The sequence below is a fragment of the Bos indicus genome, chromosome 29 (assembly GCF_029378745.1).
Source record: "Bos indicus isolate NIAB-ARS_2022 breed Sahiwal x Tharparkar chromosome 29, NIAB-ARS_B.indTharparkar_mat_pri_1.0, whole genome shotgun sequence".
In the NCBI taxonomy this organism is placed as follows: Eukaryota; Metazoa; Chordata; class Mammalia; order Artiodactyla; family Bovidae; genus Bos; species Bos indicus.
The window spans coordinates 47703888-47723218 of record NC_091788.1 but is presented as its reverse complement, the minus strand read 5'-3'; the positions used below and the strand labels follow the sequence as shown (position 1 = coordinate 47723218).

The following is a 19331-nucleotide window of genomic DNA, read 5'->3' as shown; positions in this document are numbered from 1 at the left end:
TATAATCGATGCTCCATCCATCTCAGTGTTGTATTTATTGATAAGAGGGATAGCATTTTATAATATGCTCCTTTTCCTCTCTTGTCACTTAACTGTGCTCCAGACCACATCCGTTTTACTTACCCCTATAAATCCCACACCCAGCACAGACAAGACACTCAACAAATTTCTGGCTGAAGAGGCAGGAACATACCCTGCCCTCAAGGAGACAAAGCTGAGCGAGATGGGGGGCTGAGGATAACTCTGTGTGATGAGGAGACCCCGGGAGGACCTGCGTGGCTGTCGGGTGGGGTGGGCGGCATGGGCAGAACCCCTGATGAGCTCCTGGGGATGGGGAAGGTGGCAGGGGGGGAGTGGGAGGGCTGCTCCTTGTGGGGTGTCCACAGATTGTACCTCACCCCTCACTGATGAGCATTTAGGCCATTTCCAAACACGTGTCACTGTTCTGGAGGAAACAATCATTGTCCAGCTCCTACTCAATCAATTACGTAGAATTCTGGAGGAAACAATCATTGCCCAGCTCCTACTCAATCAATTACATAGAATATGATTTTAGAATTGGAGTGTAAACATCTGTTTTATTACTCCATCCTCTGTTCATCCACCCATCCAGCCAGCCATCTGTCCATCCATCCATCCACTCACTAATCCATCTATCCACTCATCCACTCACTACTCCATCCATTCATCTATCCACCCATCTATCCATCTCCCTGTTGATCCAGCCAGCCAGCCATCTGTCCATCCATCTGTCTACTCACTAACCCACTCATCCACCCATCCATCCATCCTTGATCCATCTGTCCATCAATCCATCCATCTGTCCAACCACCCACCCATCCATCCACCCATCCACTCATTAATCATCCGTCTATTCTTTTATCCATCCATCCATTTATACAAACTTCCCTCCCCCATCCCTCCCTTCCTTTGTTCCTCAGGAGAACTTTACATTTTTGTGCCTATTGGTATTTTACCCTTTTAAGTTTATTCACAGGGTATTTCTATCCACTCCCCCCACCTGCTCTTGGATTGCATCCTTTCTCCACTGCAATTTCCAGCAGTTACACTGGTTCTTTTGGCCACACAGTAGCTCTGGAGAGTTGTCAGCATCTGACTCCCTGACAGAGCTGTCCTTCTGATTATCGCCATGTTTCAGCTGATACTTTGGGTTTTTCAGGTAGGCCATCATATCGTCTTCAGTAAGTGGCCGTTTCATTTCCCTCTTTTGACAACCACAATTATTATTGAATTTTCTTGTCTGATAGCACAGTCTAGAAGTTTCAGGCCATTGATAATTGACAGAGGTGATCACAGCATCCTTGACTTGTACCTGATTTTAATGAAACCACTTGTAACACATCACTATTCAGTGTGATTTTGGCTCTTAGCTTGAAATAGATGTTCCTAACCCTGTTTCAAAGCTGTGCTTTTTGGTTTTTTAAGAGTTTTTAGTGGGAAGATGGGCTTCCCTCACAGCTCAGTTGGTAAAGGGTCTGGTCAAGTGGGAAGATGTTGAGTTCTATCCAAAGAAGTGGGCAACAGAGGATGAGATGGTTGGATGGCATCACCGACTCAATGGACATGAGCTTGAGCAAACTCTGGGAGGTGGTGAAGGACAGGGAAGCCTGGGGTTCTGCAGTTCATGGGGTTGCAAAGAGTAAGACACGACTTAGCAAGAGAGCAATAACAACAACAGCGGGAAGATGTTGAGTTCTACCCAACGTCTTCTTCAGCAGCAAGTCAAGAAGACCACACATGTAGTGGATTGTAGGAGGCCATGATTCTCCTGCCCCGGCCAGTAGCTGCCCCTGTTGCCACACTACTTTGCAACGCTTCCCGTCAAGAGGCAGGGTGTGTCTCTGCAGCTTCTGGGCTGGCCTTGTGACTTGGTTTGGCCAACAGAAAGAGGCAAAGTGACAAGCCTCACGGGGCCTTGAGAGCACTGCATTCTGTCCTGGATCTGGCCACTGCCTGTGAACAAGCCCAGGCCAGCCTGCTGGAGCATGAGACTCCCATCACCATCCCAGCTAACTGCCAGCTTGTCCATCGTGAACCGCAGCTACTCTTGAGCAGCCAAGCTCAGCTGACCCACCAGCTGACTGTGGATGCAGGAGTGTCCCCACTGGAGACTGACCACACATCTGGCCCCAGTCAGCCCCCCGACGCACAGCCTGATGAGAGATAGCGGGTGGCCGTTTGCAGCCACTGTTCTGGGCGGTTCACCTTGCAACAGTGGATACCACAGTGGCCGCTCTCTTTTGGCCTGTTGAGCATGAACTGAGGGTTGCTGTTGTGTCCTGGAAATCACAGAATGAGCCTGTACGTGTGATTGGGCCCAATTTTTCAACATGCTGCCGAGTTGCCAAAAACTCAGCAAATGTGACCAGGCACTCTTTGTCAGAGTTGGCTGAGACTTTGTAAAATCAAAGGCTCGTTTTGTCTTATTGCTTCAAAACATGATGCTACTGGGATTTCCCTGATGCTCCTGTGGCTAAGACCCCATGTTCCCAATGCAAAGGGCCCAGGTTTGATCCCTGCTCAGGGAATTAGATTCCACATGTCACGACTAAAGATCCACGTGCTGCAGCTAAAAAACCCAGCACGATGCAGCTAAGACCCAGCGTGGCCAAATAAATGAGTATCTAAAAACTGGTGCTGCAGACAACTCGTGGGCGAGGATGCGTGTGGTCCCTGGGCTGCTCAGGACGCTGGGTTCCGGGCGTGTGATGCTTAGAGGAGAATGAGTGTGATCTCCAGGGTGAGGACACGGTGGCTGACACCCAGAGGTCTTAGGCCCCGTAGACACAGCCAGCTGAGGCCACTTTCTGACTCGGGAGGGGGAGGGGGGCTAGATACAGTTGGTACCATCCCGTAGTTGGTCATAGAGTCTAAGCCAAAAGAAGCTCCCAGAATACTGCTGTCCCTGGGGTTTTGCTGTGGTGGTTTTAAGTTACGTCCTCAAGTTTTGGGGTGTTCCTATGCTCAGAAGGGAGCCCAATCTCCCTCCCCTTAAGTATGGACGGAGCTTAGTGTCTCGCTTCGAATGAATAGAATAAGGCAGAAATGACAGCATGTTACTCCTGAGAGCAGACTGTCAGAGGCATTTCAGACTCCTCCTCACTCTCTCTTGGACCTCCTGCCCCCGGTGAAGCCTGCCGCCATGCTGTGAGGACGCTCACGTAGCCTGAGGAGATGTCCCTGTGGTGCGGAGCCGAGGCTCCGCTTGGAGGCTGATCTTCCAGCCCCAGGACAACCTTCAGATACCTGCAGCCCTGGATGACATCTTGACGATAACCTCCTGAGGGACTCCCAAGCCAGAATCGCTCAGCTAAGCCATTTCTGAATTTCTGACCCCACCGAAAGGACCTGAAATAATAAATATGCATTATTTCAAGCCACTAGGTTCTGAAGTTGTTTGTTATACAGTGCAAGCTGACTAATATATTTCTTATGGTGGCTCTGAGAGGTGAGTTCATCCACGTTGACTTATTCTCTCTCATGGACTCAAGGCTCTGGCACCGCATTCTCCGTTCTAAGATCCCACTAGGATAGACCTCTTAGTTTACTGGATACCCTACTTAAAATGTGTGCCAACTCTTTGCTTGATAAGGAGTGAGCTTGGGTTTCTGAGACAGGCGTTGTACCTGAGAAGCCGGTCTCTGACCAAGGCTCTTCTATGAACCTCTGCAGGAGAAGCCCCCAGAAGCTGCCTGAAATCTGTCCTAACTGCCCTGCCGTTGATCTCTCACCCTTGTGTAGGGATTGGCGGCAAGCTCAACACAGGATACCCCATGTAGAGAGAAGCCATGCCATGCATAATTCCACAGTGGGATTACATGGTCAGCGAGAATGCTGAGGCAGCTTGAAGCAGGGGTGGGTTCCAGCACTGCCCTCTCCTGATGTCTTAAAACCATCTCACAGGAGCATCACACACATGCCAGAGACAGGTACACACGATGCCTTTTTGGTAACGAAGAACTCGCACGCGGCCAGCACCCAGGAGCCCCCTTCCTGACCCCCAAGGGGAAACCACTGCCCCGATTCTTGTCTGCTCAGATGCATTTCGCTGTTGTATGTTCTATAACAGGTCAGACGCCATCCTGCTTGTTCTACAAACAGGATCCCACAGCGTGTGTCCCCTTTGTTCAAGTCCAGCATCCTTTGTTCATCGCAACCTTGGTGATTCCTCACCGATGTTAGGAGTAGCTGTGAGCAGTTCACCTCGGGCTATAGAGGGCTCAGGGGTTGGAAGGGACCATGTGTAAGTATCTGGCCCAGAGTTGGTAGGCATCCAGGGGGTCCCATTTGGGGGCCGTGGTGTGCACTGCTGCAAAGAATCTGCATGTGTGTCTCTAGACGACCAAGGCCGGGCGTCTCAAGGGTAGAGCAGCAAGTCTGCCTGGTTCAGTGACTCGCAGCTCTCAAGATTCCGGCATCAGCTCCCACCCCCGTGGGCAGCCTGTGAGAGCGCCGTGGCCCCGTGCTCTGGCCTGAGCTTGGCATCGTCTGTGTTTTGCATTTTAGCCCCTCTGGTGGGCGTAGGATGGTATCGAGTTGTGGTTTCACTTTGCACTTCCTGATGACTAATGAACTTGCGGGCCTTTTCATGTGCTTACTGGGTCCTTTCTCTGAAGAAGCTCGTCAATCACCTGATCTGATTCTGGGTTCTTGGGAAGCAAGCCTCTCTCCTGAGAAAACACTGATATAAGCTTTCCCCCAGGAACGGTGCACGTTTCATTTTCTTCTTCCAAGTCTAGCCCAAACACACAAATGGGACTTCAAGCGGCTTGTGCTGTCCACTTTCTCTCCAAGGGCTCATTGTGCGTTGCTCTGACCCCACTGAATATCCCCGTCCAGCCTGCCTGGGCTGGGCTACAGTTACAAAGGCTCAGTTGTGGAGAGCCTGCCGGGAGTTCCCTGTTAAGTGCCTTCCTGAGACTTCGCTCCAGCAGAGGTGCGCGTCTGGTTACACCCGGCCCCTGGGCCTTTTCAGAACACAACAATGGGGCTACGCTGTATGCAGGACACTTGGGGCTCCCTGCCCTCTGTCCTTGAGGAAACCCTTCGCACTGTTATCAGACACCCCCCCCCCCCAGGTGTCTCCAGTGGACGTGGGAGTGCCCTCACTCAGATTCTTTCACAAAAAGATGGGGACTCGGGTCCACTTGATCCTCAGTGAGCCACACGGGTCCTGGGCAACCAGCAGCAGAGAAGAAGTGGGAACGCGTGCATTCGGCAAAGGTTTACTGAGCACCGACTATACGCTGGCACTGCGGGCGTGCTGAGGATTCAGGACACACAAGAGACACTCTCCTGGACCACCCGGCATTTACATCAGTGGAGGAGGAGGGGCAGATAGGTGCTGTTCAGTTGCTAAGTCTTGTCCGACTCTTTGTGACCCCATGGACTCCAGCACGCCAGGCTTCCCTGCCCTTCACCATCTCCCAGAGTTTGGGCAGATAGTAAGTCAGTCCAATAAATCAGATCCAATCACAGTTCTCAGACCCTGCTTGGGGGGATGGAAAAAGGGAAGCAGTCTAGCCAACCAGCTGGCATTTTCTTGCTTCCCTGGTGCTTCCCATCTTAGGCTTTCCTGGTGGCTCAGACAGTAAAGAATTTGCCTGCAATGCAGAAGACCTGGGTTGCATCCCTGGGTCGGGCAGATAGATCCCCTGGAGAAGGGAATGGCAACTCACTCCAGTATTTTTGCCTGGAGAATCCTATGGACAGAGGAGCCTGGCGGGCAATATAGTCCATGGGGTTGCAAAGAGTTGGACACTACTGAGTGACGAAACAACCCCGGCAGTTTCTTAAATAGTTAAACACACTTTTATCTTATGACCCCTGTATTTCAGCTGGAGGCGTTTATTGGAGAAATGAAAACATGACCATAAAAAGCAGTGTTCCTTGAAGCTCCATTCGTAAAGGCTTCAAACTGGAAACAACCAATCTTTCTAGGAGGATGGACAGTAGCCTTCGGTCCATCCACACGATATGACGGACCCAGCAGCAGAACTGCTACTGCCCTGCACAAAACTGGACGTGGGGGTGTTCTCACCCTGTGCGCTCATCTATAAGAAGTTTAGAACAGGCAGAATTCGTCCACGGTCGGGGTGGGATGGGCGGTTGATGGGAGACGAGTGTGAGGTCACTGTCTGGGGGCAATAGGAATATTTCGTGTGTTTTTTATTTTAATTTCACTGCCTTGAGTCTTAGTTGTGGTGGCAGGCAGGCTTAGCTGTCCTGCGGCAAGTGGAAGCCCAGTTCCCCCACCAGAGACTAAACCTGCGTCGCCTGCATTGAAAGGCAAACTCTTAACCACTGGACCACCAGGGAAGCCCTGCTTAACGGGCACGGGTCACACAGGTGTGGGAAGCTCTGTTAGAACCAACAGCACCTGAGATCCGGGCATCTTACTGTGTGCACTTGTTGTTGCCGTTTAGTCGCTAAATTGTGTCCGACTCTTTGCGATCCCGTGGACTGTAGCCCATCAGAGCCCTCTGTCCATGGGATTCTCTAGGCAAGAATACTGGAGTGGACTACCATTTCCTCCTCCAGGGGATCTTCCCGACCCAGGGATGGAACCTGTGTCTCCAGCAGCTCCTGCTTTGCAGGCGGATTCTTTACTGCTGAGCCGCCAGGGAAGTCCTTAAACTGGCGATAATCTTTTGTTTGAGGGACGGGAGGACAGAGGAGAGTGTTTTTTCCAAAAGGCAGGATCAAGGGTAGAATGTGAAGCAGCAGAATGTGGGGGCCATCCCCACTCTCCTGCTGGGTTCGCAACCGCGATGGCTATCCCCTCCTCCCTCCCCGCCCGAAAGAACAGCGATAAGAGCAAACATTCAAACACTGCAGGCCGTTCCACCCACCACCCGCCTCCCAGGGAGCCCGAGTCCAGGGAGGTGAACCCGCTGTTCTTTGTTCAGCTCTCGTGCCCTCGTGCCTTTCAGCGCGTGGGCATCACCCACCCCCAGGACCCCAGCCCCAGAGGAGCCCAGCGCATTCTCCAGAGTCGCTGCATCGTAGAGCCTGGACTTCACCCAGCACCAGCCAAAGACATGGTGTCCCTTCCAAAGCGGCCAGAGACACAGGGGACGCCAGGCCTTTCTTAAAGGCTGGTCCGCACTGCAGCCTCCCGAAGGGACTTCCAAGGCTAATTATCTGTCGACTCTAACCTCCTCCTTAGGTTTGGGAAGAGGGGAGACAGCACTGGACTTGGAGTAAGCTAACAGGAGCTCTGGCCCCACCTCTGTCACCAAACTGCTGCGTGACTTCAGGAATATCACGCAACCTCTCTGAGTCCCTGTTTCCTGGCTTTCTCATTCCAGGGTCTCTGGAGGGGATCCAGGGCATTTGTTAACCTCTTTAAGGGCAGAAGAACACCTGTTCCGATGACTATTTATTAAAATCAAAGACATAATTAGTTAAAGATTTCCCCTTTGAGATGGAAGTTGGAGAGCCTCTGTGTGTGAATGAGGCGGTCAGCTGAGGTCAAGACTCAATTTATGGCTCAGCTGGACACTTCTAACAACTCTCAGAGCTTTGGCCGAGCGAGAGGTTTAAATTGTTTGTATTCTTAGTCACATATTGTTTAATTTATAACCACAACCAGCTGTCAGTGGTGTAAGGCATGCTGATGTTAAAATACGAATTAAGAAAGAGTCCGCATATGATAAAGTGCAGTAAACTCAGCTCAAGATGGTTTCACAAGTTGATGGCTACGATCTAAAGTCTACAGCCCAGGGGATTTCACTGGTGTTCCAGTGGCTAAGACTCTGTGCTCCCAATGCAGGAGGCCTGGGTTTGATTCCCCAGTCAGGGAACTAGACCCACATGTTGCAACTAAAGATCCTACATCCTGCAATGAAGAGTGAAGATCTCATGTGCCAAAACTAAGACCCTGTGCACCCAAATAAAGAAATATTTTAAAAAATAAATAAAGTCTATAGCATCACCAACTCAATGCAAACTCCAAGAGATGGTGAAGGACAAGGAAGCCTGGGGCGCTGCAGTCCATGGTGTCACAAAGAGCCGGGCACAACTTAATGACTGAATAGAAAGAAAGTGAAGTCGCTCAGTCGTGTCCGACTCTTTGCAACCCCATGGACTGTAGCCCACCAGACTCCTCCGTCCATGGGATTTCCCAGGCAAGAATACTGGAGTGAGTTGCCATTTCCTTCTCCGGGGATCTTCCCGACCCAGGGATCAAACCCGGGTCTCCCACGTTGCAGGGAGACTCTTTACTGTCTGAACCACCAGGGAACTGACTGAACAGCACAATATAAAGAGATTGTATGTGTTATACAAAACACATTATGTAAGCCATCTCTGTATCATCTGCCTAACTATATGTATCTATCTATCATCTAGCTACCTATCAATTAAGGGGAAACCTTCCCGGGGCTTCCGTGGTGGTTCAGTGGTAAAGAATCCACCTGCGATGCAGGAGATGCAGGTTCGATCCCTGGTCAAGGAAGATCCCACATGCTTGAAGCAGCTAAGCCTGTGCGCCACAACCATTGAGCCTGTGCTCTAGAGCCTGGGAGCCGCAAAGACTGCAACTCACATGCCCCAGAGCCCGAGCTCTGCAACAAGAGGCGCCGCCGCAAAGAGAAACCTGTGCACCTCAACTAGAGAGAAGCTCGTGCAGCATCAAAGACCCAGCAGAGCCAAAATCAAATACATTAATAAAATTATTGAAGGGAAATCTTCCCATGCTATACCAATATCCACAGTGGAGTATTTTTTGCTTAAAATCACTCCTTTTTCATATAGCACACAAATGAAATACACCTAACTCCCAGGAGGTCATCTGAGACCACAAACCCTGTGCAAAGGAGTCCTGAGCTGGTCCGGGCACCTGCCCACTCCCAGCCTCCTCCAAGTTCTGGTCTTAGGGGTTTAAGGACAAACAGAGGGTGTGTAAAACCAAACTGGCAAAAACCAGCTCAGGCCTGGCCTTCTGGAACTCTGCAGAGTGCTGGGAGAGCCACGCTAATAGAATACCCCTAGCAGCGGGTACAGGGATGACTGTAAGTAGTCGGGGAGAGGTGCTGAGACGCCGCTGGCCATCGGAGTCAAGAAAAGCCTCCAGGAGGAGGTGATGGAGCTTGGAGGGAGAAATGGCCAAGAGCCCAGGGAGCAGAAAAGAAGGGATGAAGGACCAGAAGGTCAGTGAGGTTGAACAGCGAGGGGAAGGGCTGGGGACGAGAGGGAACCCTGAGAGGCAGGTGGGCTTCACCTGTGGGCCAGGTGAGGGCTGGCGGGGTCCAGCGTAGTGGGGAGGAGGGGGCCAGCCTGGAGGCAACAGGGGAATTGAGGAGTGGGTAGCACAGACACGGGGAGCTGGGGAGGCTTTGAGGGGTGTTTGGGAACTGGTATCAACCGGACCAGGTAAAGGGAGAGTGGGAGGGGGGGCCAAGCAGAAGCGTGACAGCACCACGCAGAGCCGGTGGGAGCGATCTGAGCCTCCTGGACTGAGGACAGGGCTGGGGTTAGGAAGGAATGCTCTGCGGGCCCCACTCCAGCCCGGAGCCCGACGTCCTCAACAAGAGAGTTTGCAGTGGGAACCCGTGGACAGACCGGGGCTTTCACTCACTCTCCTTCCCCTGGAACCCCCAGTCCCCAGCTGTTCTCTGACCAGGAAACAATGTAATAAAAAATATGCTCAATTATGCCTTATTCTAACAGCTCACATCAGTAGCTCCATTTCCATCCCAAACAGTGCGTTCAGACTTCTCCAGCGAAGTGCCATGTAAATGCATTAAAAAGTCATTATACGCCCGAGGCCGTACGTGGGCAGCAATCATTCCGGTTTAGTGTGAAAAGGAAAGGATTAAATCTTGGGTGTCAAGGGGAATGTTTGCCCTCCACGCCCAGAGGCAAACAGGGGGGCAGCCGGAGGGAGGAGCTTTCGGCTGCCCGGCGGGGGTGGCGCCTGGGGGGTTCCTCTGTGCATGTGGGAACCCGGAGCCCAGTGGGGCTGCATTGAGGTGCAAGCCCCCTAGGTGGGTGAGGGGACCCCTGGGTTGCAAACGAGCAGCCTGGCTTACCAGGCAAGACATCACACACAGGCCCTCCGAGGGCCGAATGCATGAAACTAGTAATTTGTCTACCCAGTGGCCACGTGACCGTGGTCAAATGGATTTCTGAAGGTCGGAAAGCTTTTGATACTTCATTACGCAGCGTGAAAACCCTGACACGTGTGCCTGGCTCTGGAGGCGGAGGGCCCTGCCGGCTGCTGGGGGCGCCCACGCCAGGCAAAGCCAGGCTCGGGAGAGGAAGAGCTGGCGAGAGACACCTGGCTCCCTGTGGGGGTTCCAGCAGCAGCAGGGCCCCACCCCCCAACCCCAAGGACTGCCTCCCGGTCAGAGGGCTGGGGAGGCGTTAGCAAGTTGCAGAGGACCCCATGTCTGGAGCTGGGGACCCAGATTGAATCCTCGTCCAGCGGCCCCAGCGCTGACCTGAGTCTCAGGATCCGCCCACCTCCAGCCACGCTGACTGATCCCCAGGGCGCCCTCGGCGGTGTGAGCCTGGGCATGTTACTTGGTGTCTCTGTGCCTTGGTTTCCTCATCTGTCACAAGGGGCTCGTGATATTACTAATGCGTTACCAACTCATCAAGTGAATATTAAAGGAAATGATGCACGAAAAGGGCTTGGAACAGTGCCTAAAACAGGATGAGCGGACAGGAACCGTCAGTTATCCTCCATTCCCTCTGCCAAGCCCTGTGCTGGGGCTACAGCATGGACCCATCAAGTGAGGCAGACGTGATCCATGCAACCCGTCGTGTGTCTGATGGAAGGGACAGCTCAGGTGAGGCAGGTGGTGGGACAGCTGGGTGGATGGGTCCTCAGCACACAGGGCTTACTTAGCCCGAATCAGGGCCCTTCCATAATGAACATCACAACATAAATCAACTCAGGCTGTAAACTTCATGGCAGCAGGACCACGGCTATCCTGTATCTCCAGCTCCCGGCACTGTAAACGGCCCCCAAACGGAGCATCATCTGCCTCTAAGTTGAATCATGCGTCAAACTGCAGGTACCAGGCAGCTTCCTCCATGAGTGACAGGACAGCACAGAAGAGACACTCACTGTGTGTGAAGTGTCAGAGGACAAGATCCAGGGAGGGAAAAGGCCAGCTGGAGGAGGAGCGCAAACATCTGCATGCCTTACAATGGCAACGGTGTAATATCCAGAACATATAAAGAGCTCCTACAATTCAACAACAAGAACACAAACAACCCCTAAAAACTGGGCGAAGAGATTAACAGATAAACAAAGGCTATGTGGGCTTCCCTGGTGGCTCAGATACTAGAAGACCTGCCTGCAATGCAGGAGACCTGGCTTCAGTCCCTGGGTCAGAAAGATCCCCTGGAAGAGGGCATGGCAACCCACTCCAATATTCTTCCTGGAGGACCCCATGGACAGAGGAGCCTGGCGGGCTACAGTCCACGGGGTCGCAAAGAGTCAGATACTACTGAAGCGACTTAGCATCCACACACACGGACTCAAACAGACACTTGAATGCAATTTTTTGTTGCAGCTTTAACCACAATAGCCAAAAGGGGGAAATAACTCAAGTGTCCATTGAATGAATGGATAAGAAATATGTGGTCTCACATTCGATGGAGTGTTATTCAGTCATAGAAGGGAATGAAATTCTGATACCTTGAACCTTGAAAGCGTGTAAAATGCAATATGCCAGACACAGAAGAACAGATACTGTGTGACTTCGCTCCTCTGAAGTACCTAGGATAGTCAAATTCATAGAGACAGAAAGTAGGGGAGATGTTACCCTGGCCTGGCGGTGGGGGAGGAAAATGGAGAGTTATTGCCTAATGAGCACACAGGTTCTGTTTGGGGATGATAAGAAGAGTTTTAGAAATAGATAGTGGTGATGGCTGCACAACATTCGAAAAGGACTTGAATGCCACTGATTTGTATGCTTAAAAATGATGAAAATGTTATCTCTGTTTAATGTCAACTAAAAAAACCCCAAAAGGTGAGCCCCTCACCTACCCTAACCCACACCTGTTTCTCCTGCTCAATCCAAAAATGTTCCAGCTGCTCTTTAAATTTTCTCTTACTCTCAGACCCTCCATGTGATGTGTGGCCAATCCTTGTCCACTCTACTCTCAAAACACACCCGGAGACTGCCCTCCGCTTGTCACCAGCGACTTGCGCCTGGATTACTGCAAGAGCCTCCGGACTGGCTTCTGCCCTCCCCGCCTCAGCCTTCCCGTCTTTCCCTTTCAAAGCAGCCAGGGGGATCCTGCCCAAACCTAGATCCGCTCTAGACCCTTCCAGAGGCTCCAGGGGCCCATGACAATCTGGACTGCCTCTCGCACTCCCTTTGGACTCCGTGAGCCCAGCTGGCGTGTTTCGGGCACTCCAGGCATAAGGCTTTGCACTGGCTGTTCCCTCTGCCCAGCTTGCCTTTCTTCCACCTCTTTGAGGCGTGCTGTCCCGCGCTGCCTCCCGATGAGGGCTTCTCTGGCCACCCTTTCTAGTATATGTGCTGCCCAAGCGAGCATATGGCCATCCTTTTGAAAATCGCCCCCTATTTTGTTCGACTTATCTTCATGGACTCATCACCAGCCAACATATGAGATATCGAATTCTTCTATGTGGTCAAAAAGCTTTCCGAAGGCCAGGACTGCGTCTGCTTTGTCCCCTGCTGTGTCCCAAGCCCAGAGGGTGCAGTACTAGACACCCTGCAGGCCTTGCATAGCTGTTTGCTGAACAGGCAGGTGAAAGTTTCAGGGGCCAGCCCTCCCATCCTCTCTGAGTGGGGAGCAGCGTGTGGTGACAAGCCACAGCCAGGCTGCCTGGGGTTCACACCTTGCATCTGCTGCTTCTCAGCTCTGTGACCTTCAGAAATCTCTCCATGCCTCGGTTTTCTTATCCACCAATGGGGAGACAACAGGGTCCACCTCACTCACTGTGATGATGCCCGGCCCACAGCGAACTGCTCAACCAACAACCATCTTTACCCACCAGCCCTCCTTCCTGCTCCCCATGCCCAGGGTGTCATCAGTGGAGAGAGGCACATGGGCTGGTTTCCAAGAGGAGGGGACATCCTGGCAGGGTTTTGAGGGATGAGCAGGAGTGAGTTGGGCGGACATGTCCTGGGCGGGGGGTGCCTGTGTCCACCTCGCCCTAACTCCAGCTGCCCTAGTGGGAGGTGCAGGCCATGGGCTTGTGAATAAATAGCTTATTAACAAACAACGAGGGAGCTTAAAAAGAAGGCCGAGAAGGAGGTAGCATCTGTAATGACTGTTGCAGGGAAACAAGACTGAGCTGGTCCTGGGATGTCTCAGGACGCTGGGTAGAACGTCACACCTGAGGCTGTGGACAGATGCGTGTGGTGATGAAGAGGGGAGGGGCAGTACTCAGGCACAGCAGAGCAGGAATAGAAAAAAGGCTGTAGACTCAAACCCTCCAGGTTGACAGCTAAGGCACAGAGAGGTTGGGTAGGTTGAGCAAGGTCACAGAGCTGCACGCAGCAAGGCTGGGATTCAGAATCGGGTTCTCCACAGCTGCACCCGCCGTGAGGACGTCTGCGGTCAGGGCCTCAGCGCCTGGCGCGGAGACAAGGAGGGAGCTAAGGCCTCTTTCCATCCTCCACCTCTGCGGCTTTATTACTTCCTATTGACCCGCACGTGCGAGTGCAGCCTCTGGGCCTTCACTGAGACAGCTAGAGAGGGAGGGTGATGCTGTCAGAGTTCGCCCACATTCTTGCATGCTGGCTGTGGCAGAAGCGGGTGCCGGTGGCAAACCCAGGAATGGAGGTTGGAGCAGTAGTCCTAGGGTCTTAGACCTGTCACTGCTGAAGCCCAGAGCAGGAGAAGAGGGGCGAGACCCCTGCCCATCACACAGAGCGGAGACGCAGGTGAAAGGAGCAGAAAGCCTGCTTTAGGGGTGGAGCCCGTCTGAATCAGACCGTCCTGAGAGCCCCCGGATCCTCACGTCAGAGATATGGCCCGCCCCCCAATTAAAAGGCTCTCAAAACCAAAGAGCAAGCCCCCCCCAGCTAGTACATTCCTGTGTGCAGGAATTACAGCTCCAGCTGCATCCCTGGGTGATTCTGCCTGGTGGGGGTAAGGGAGGACCAGAAATCTCATGGGAGCTGGACCCAGGTGTCACCCTGGGCTCCAGTCTCGGTAGCCCCGTGAGGTAGCTGTGTGGTTTCGGCTTCTTTGTCTGCACAATGGGGATGATTCTGCTCCCAGCTTGCAGGGCTAGGCTGAGGGTTGAACATGTGAAGTGCTTAGTTCGGTGCCCAGCAGGAGGCAAGAGCTTGCTTAGCCGCTCACAGATGCTGAGTTTGGGACTCATGAATGCATCATGTCCACAGGGAGCTGGAGGCGGCCCCTCGCGCCAGCACAGCCAGGCCCTCCTGGCTGACTTTCTCAAGCTTCCCCGTTCCCAGGTGTGGCCTTCCCCCTCTGGCTGGCAGTGCCTTCTCTGTTCCTCCTGAAAAGACTTTGATGGGTATGGTGTCATTTCTAGAAAGAAGTCCAGTTGGGGCTGTTTAAGAAGCAGACACCAGGATAAGTTTCTCCATGGGCATCCCCCACCCCTAGAAGAGGTGAAGGTTGGGGGAAGGAGAAGCGACCAAGGAACAAGGAGGAGGGCTTCCTCCTCAGCGGCTCCTGGCTCCTGGTTGCAGGTGGCTTTGACCACGGGGCACAGCATACCAACCAGGGCGCTCCCGGTTGGAATTCGGCTACGTAATTAAAGCCAAGTGCAGGCTGTAGCCCCTTGTCAGTGTCCCTCTCTGAGGTTTATTTAATAACCTCTGAACTGGGAGGGGAAAAAATCATCCAGGAAACATGGCGTGGGTCATTTATTTTAAAATTATTGGTACAAAAATAGCCAGGGTCGTGATTTATGTTCAGGGAGGGGCCGAGGAAGTCAGGGACTCCCCCTCCCAGCTGCCGTCCAAGTCTCACTTGTCTCCCCCTCCAAGTTTCACGCAGTTTCCATTATGACTTCAAGTCATAGCAGTTACTTTATATCGCGAATAAATCTCCGGAACAGCACGGAAATATTATGTGTATTAATAGCGCCTGTAAAAACATCCGAAAACCTTCCATCCGCCTAGGGCTTGGACGATTCTGTCCCGGGAATGGGAAACCGCTCGGCTGGCCGATGCCGGCCAGGGGGCCGCGGCCGCCCCCAGCCCCGCCCAGCTCGCGGTCTGTCTGTCCGCTGTCAGTGTGTCTGTGAGTGCCCTCAGTGACCCGAGGCCGACAAAGTACCCCCACCCAAAAGCTCGCGAGGGACGTCCCCGCCACCGGAGACAGGGGTCTCTGTCTCCTGCTCCCTGCACGCCCCTCAGTCCCTGGGAAGCCGCTGTCCCCGAAAGACCTCGATGCCGCTGCCGCCACACCCGGGTCCCTCGCCCCTCGCGCCGGCCCTAGATACTCACCAGCTGCGGGGGCTTCCTTGGGGGTCAATGCCTCGAGGCCGATGTCGTCCTCCAGCATGGCGCGGCTCACTGCCCGGCTCCGGTGCGCCCCGGACCACGGGATCCAGGAGAGGAGGGGCGACCAAAAGCCCCCCTAGAGGTCTGAAGCGGCTCCGGGCGCCGGGGTCCGAGCCCAACTCGGGAGGGGACGGTCCCCCTCTGTCTCCCCAGACGCAGGACACGAAGCCGGCGCGCCGGAGCCAAACTTGGCCGCCCTCGCGCACGGCCGAGCCGCTCCTCCCCCTCGGCTTTCTGAGCAGGGGGTCCCGGCCCGCTCCCTGCCCCCCAGCCTCCCGCGGGGCTACCTGCCGACACCGCCCTCGCCCCGCCCAGTGCGCAGCGCGACTGCCCCCGCGGCCACCGGACACCGAGGGAGCGCGCGGGACGCTGGAGACCAGCAGCCACGGCAGCGATCCGCCGCGGGTCCCGCCCGCCCCGGCCTCCTGCTCTGAGGGGCGCGTCTCCACCGGCTGTCTGACCCGCTTATCAGTCGGGGTGAACAGTGGAGCCCTGAGCCGCTGTGCTCAGCGGGCCCCCAGATAGGGCCCCGGGAAGGGGGTGCTGACTGCGGTGGGGGCGGGGGCGGAGAGGAGGCAACGACCCAGAGAGACCAGCGCAGCGTGGGGCGTCAGCGGAGAGCGCGCTACCCCCTCTCCTAGGCAGCGGGACCCCAAGTCATCACTCTCAACTTGTCAGAGGCGGGAGGTAGTGAAGCCCAGGGAAGCGAAGGCGATCGGGAGATTACAGGGCAAGTGCCTGGCTTGAACTTGAACCCTCACCTATGCAGAACTTGGGAATCTGAATAAGGTGAGAACTGTTCCCAAATAGGAGAAAACTCCTGTTATTTGAGGATTCCAGCCTGCGAGGCTAAGAGGACTCAGCCAGGGGTGCCCGCAGGGGCTTCCCCCACATCCTGCAGGCTGGCTCAGGGCTAGGAGCCGGAGGTACCACTCTCTAGCCCTGTTCCTGTTTAGAAGGTGAGGTCTGGACATGCCAGCATCCTCCCGGGCAGCGGCTATGTGGGCACTAGGAGTGCACAGAGCGCCTCAGGCAAGGCGCCTCCTGTGTCTTTGCAGACCTCACACCCATGACATCTCCGGATAAATACCATCAATTCTGAGGCAGAACTGCCTTAAACAAAAGGTTCACTTAAGCTGCTCCCTGATCACTGCAGAGCAGTGGTGGGGCAGGAGCAGACTGCTTCACCTTTTGAAAGGCCACCTCCCACTTTCTGCAGTCCGAGGAGGAGCCAGGCTGGTGCTGAGAGCCCACTCACCCAGGCTGGGGACCCCTAGCTCCCCTGCCAAGTAAGCAGTCCGTGAGCCCCCCGGCTTTGGCTGGCTTGGGGAGGAGACTGGATCTGGCCCCTCTGTGGGGACAGACCACATCCACTAGAAAGCCGTCTAATGATGCCCCCAACCTCGCCAGGCCTGCTGGGATTGACAGCCATGTGTACCGATCGGTGGAAATGCTCTAGTAGCAGCAAAACCACAAAGAAGTGCTTCCTGCCGGAAAGTTCTCCGCTGCCCCCCACCCCAAGTGCTGTGTACAGAGAGGGGACTCAGGCCTCCTTCCTCTCAGGGGCTCAGGGAGAGAGGTGACCTGGGATTGTCCTTGGTATTTATCTCGTTTTGGTCTAGACTGAAAAACTGGGCTTTGAAGCACCTGGAGGGGAGCTGTGGGGGGTCACTCTGTGCAGAGGCTGCCCAGAGGCTGTGTACCCCGGATGTATACCCAGGAGGGCAGGGGAAGCTGCAGGGAGAAGAGGCACTGCAGGGGCCCTTGCTGGGGCCACGTGAATTTCCCAGAGCCCTTCCAGCTGACCCAAACCACTGTTGTGTGGGAGTCCAGATACGAACTCATTTTTCTTGGAAAGGTCTGATAGCCAACGTGATACATAGCAATAGCTCCGTTGTGTAAATACACAGAGAAAATTTTAGAATTCTAACCCCTGGAATGATGAACTATAAACCAAAAAACGCTCAGGAGGAAAAAAATGTAAATAGGTCCTGGGGCTATTTTTAACCATCATTGTTTACCTTTTGAGGGCAGAGAAGAGCTATTGTCTAGTTAGCTAGGTTTAAAATGCACATTATTTAACGTATTATTATTAGCCGAAATATGTTAAACAGCCATTAATAGATGTTGATTCATTCTGATCGAAGCCATTTTTCTTCTTTTCATTTCTTGGCTCCAATTAAGCTACGTTCTGATGAAACCCTTCAGCTGTGTCCAACGTATGCAAAAGAGCCCGTTGGAGATCCAAACCCTTTTAAAAAAGATATTTCATCCTATCAAGTTTTAAAAGATATTTCAGTAAATACCCAAACCAGCTCTTTTTTACAAAGATTGGTTTCGGCTGCTATTTTGGTAAATGTTGCCAGGCTGGGCTCCCCTGTGGCCTGGACAGGGAGCGAGTGCCCTAGAAGAAGGGGTGCCCTGGGTCCCAACTCCTTTGCCTTCCGGGGAGCCCCAGCGCCCACCCCCTGCGCAGTCAGGAAGATGTTGATGTCAAAAGCAGAGTGGGGCAAGTGGACTGTCCCGGGGAGGGGGTACGCGTGCTGTCACAGCCGTCATTACGGAATACAGTAATCACGCAGCACAATGCTTGTAATTATGGAAAATGGTTTCCCTTTTCGGCAAAGCGGGGAAGGGAGGGAGGGAGGGAGAGAAGGCAGTTTGCAGCGAAGGCCAGCACTCAGGCCCTGGGCTGGTTTTAAATAGGCTTTGTAGGGTGAGGCCAGGGCCCCGCTGGGACAGCCTCAGCCCTCCCCAGACCTTATCAGACTCCATTCAAGGTCTCCACTGCCCCAGATTCTGCTCGGGGGCGGGTCAGAAGCCAGAGCTGCCTGGATGGGAAGTGTCACGGGGCCTACAGCCACCACCCACCCCCCAACCGCAGATCCCTCTGTGCCCCTGCAGTCACCCAGCCCCTGTGAGAGACCGGGAGGTGCCCAGCCTGTCACATACACAACCGCAGATCCCTCTGTGCCCCTGCAGTCACCCATGCCCCTCCGAGAGACCAGGAGGTGCCCAGCCCGTCACACACACAACCGCAGATCCCTCTGTGTCCCCTGCAGTCGCCCATGCCCCTCCGAGAGACCGGTCGGTGCCCAGCCTGTCACATACACCCTGCGTCCACTGTCACTGTTCCCTGGAACACGTCCGGGGTCACAGGGCGCCGGAATGCTCTCTTCTCTAGAAGTCTGTTTTCATTCCAGTCCGATCCTCTGAGCGTCTCTTCCTCAGGGCCTAGGGCCCCTACTCAGGGCTGGCAGGATGTGAGGGTTCAAGGGGTGTCTCCCACCCCCTGAGCACCGGTACAGTCTGAGGAGATAAGCAAGCTGGAAGAGGCGTTAAGCCCCGGGCCTCACAGGGAAGGAGAGGGACCCACCCAGCCGTGGACAAGTTGCTTCTTGGCCCCTCAGTGTGTATGGGTGAAAAGGGGCTTGGCAGGAGCTGCCTCTCGAGGGTTTGGGGAAGCTGGAGAGAGACACTTCCAGCCCAGAACCTGGCGCATCCCAAGCCCTGGATTAGAGGGTGTTGTTTGTGTCCCCAGATGAGCGGGCAGGGCCACGTTGCCGGCGCTTTAAGGCAGGAGAGGCGGCTCCTGGGGGCATCTCGGAGCCGGAGTGGCCCCTGACCTGGGACCCAACTGGCGTGGGTGGGTTTCTGGGGGTTAAGGGTGGCTTTAGGGGAGAGGCCGGGAAAAGGAACAGAAGTGACGGAACAGGGTGGCCTGGCAAATGATGGGGTCGGGGGAGGGAGGAATCTGCAGGCAGGGCCCGGCCGACTGTGGGCTCAGGCAGCTGCCCTGAACGGAACAAGCAAGTCCTTTCTTGTGGGGGGGTG

The 19331-nt window shown here is 54.2% G+C and overlaps 1 protein-coding gene across 9 annotated transcripts in view; it reads right to left on the bottom strand.

Moving 5' to 3' along the window:
- ANO1 (anoctamin 1) overlaps positions 1–15703 on the bottom strand; it is a 172269-nt gene extending 156566 nt beyond the window's left edge. For 3 of the 9 annotated variants that reach the window (XM_070782481.1, XM_070782482.1, XM_070782483.1), the window contains exon 1: positions 15441–15703. In XM_070782481.1, the coding sequence (XP_070638582.1) occupies positions 15441–15498 (58 nt within the window). In that variant the 5' untranslated portion in view covers positions 15499–15703. The remainder of the gene's footprint in view (positions 1–15440) is intronic. The other 6 variants (XM_070782484.1, XM_070782486.1, XM_070782485.1 and 3 more) reach the window with 3 other exon arrangements.
- Between the last annotated feature and the right edge of the window lie 3628 nt (positions 15704–19331).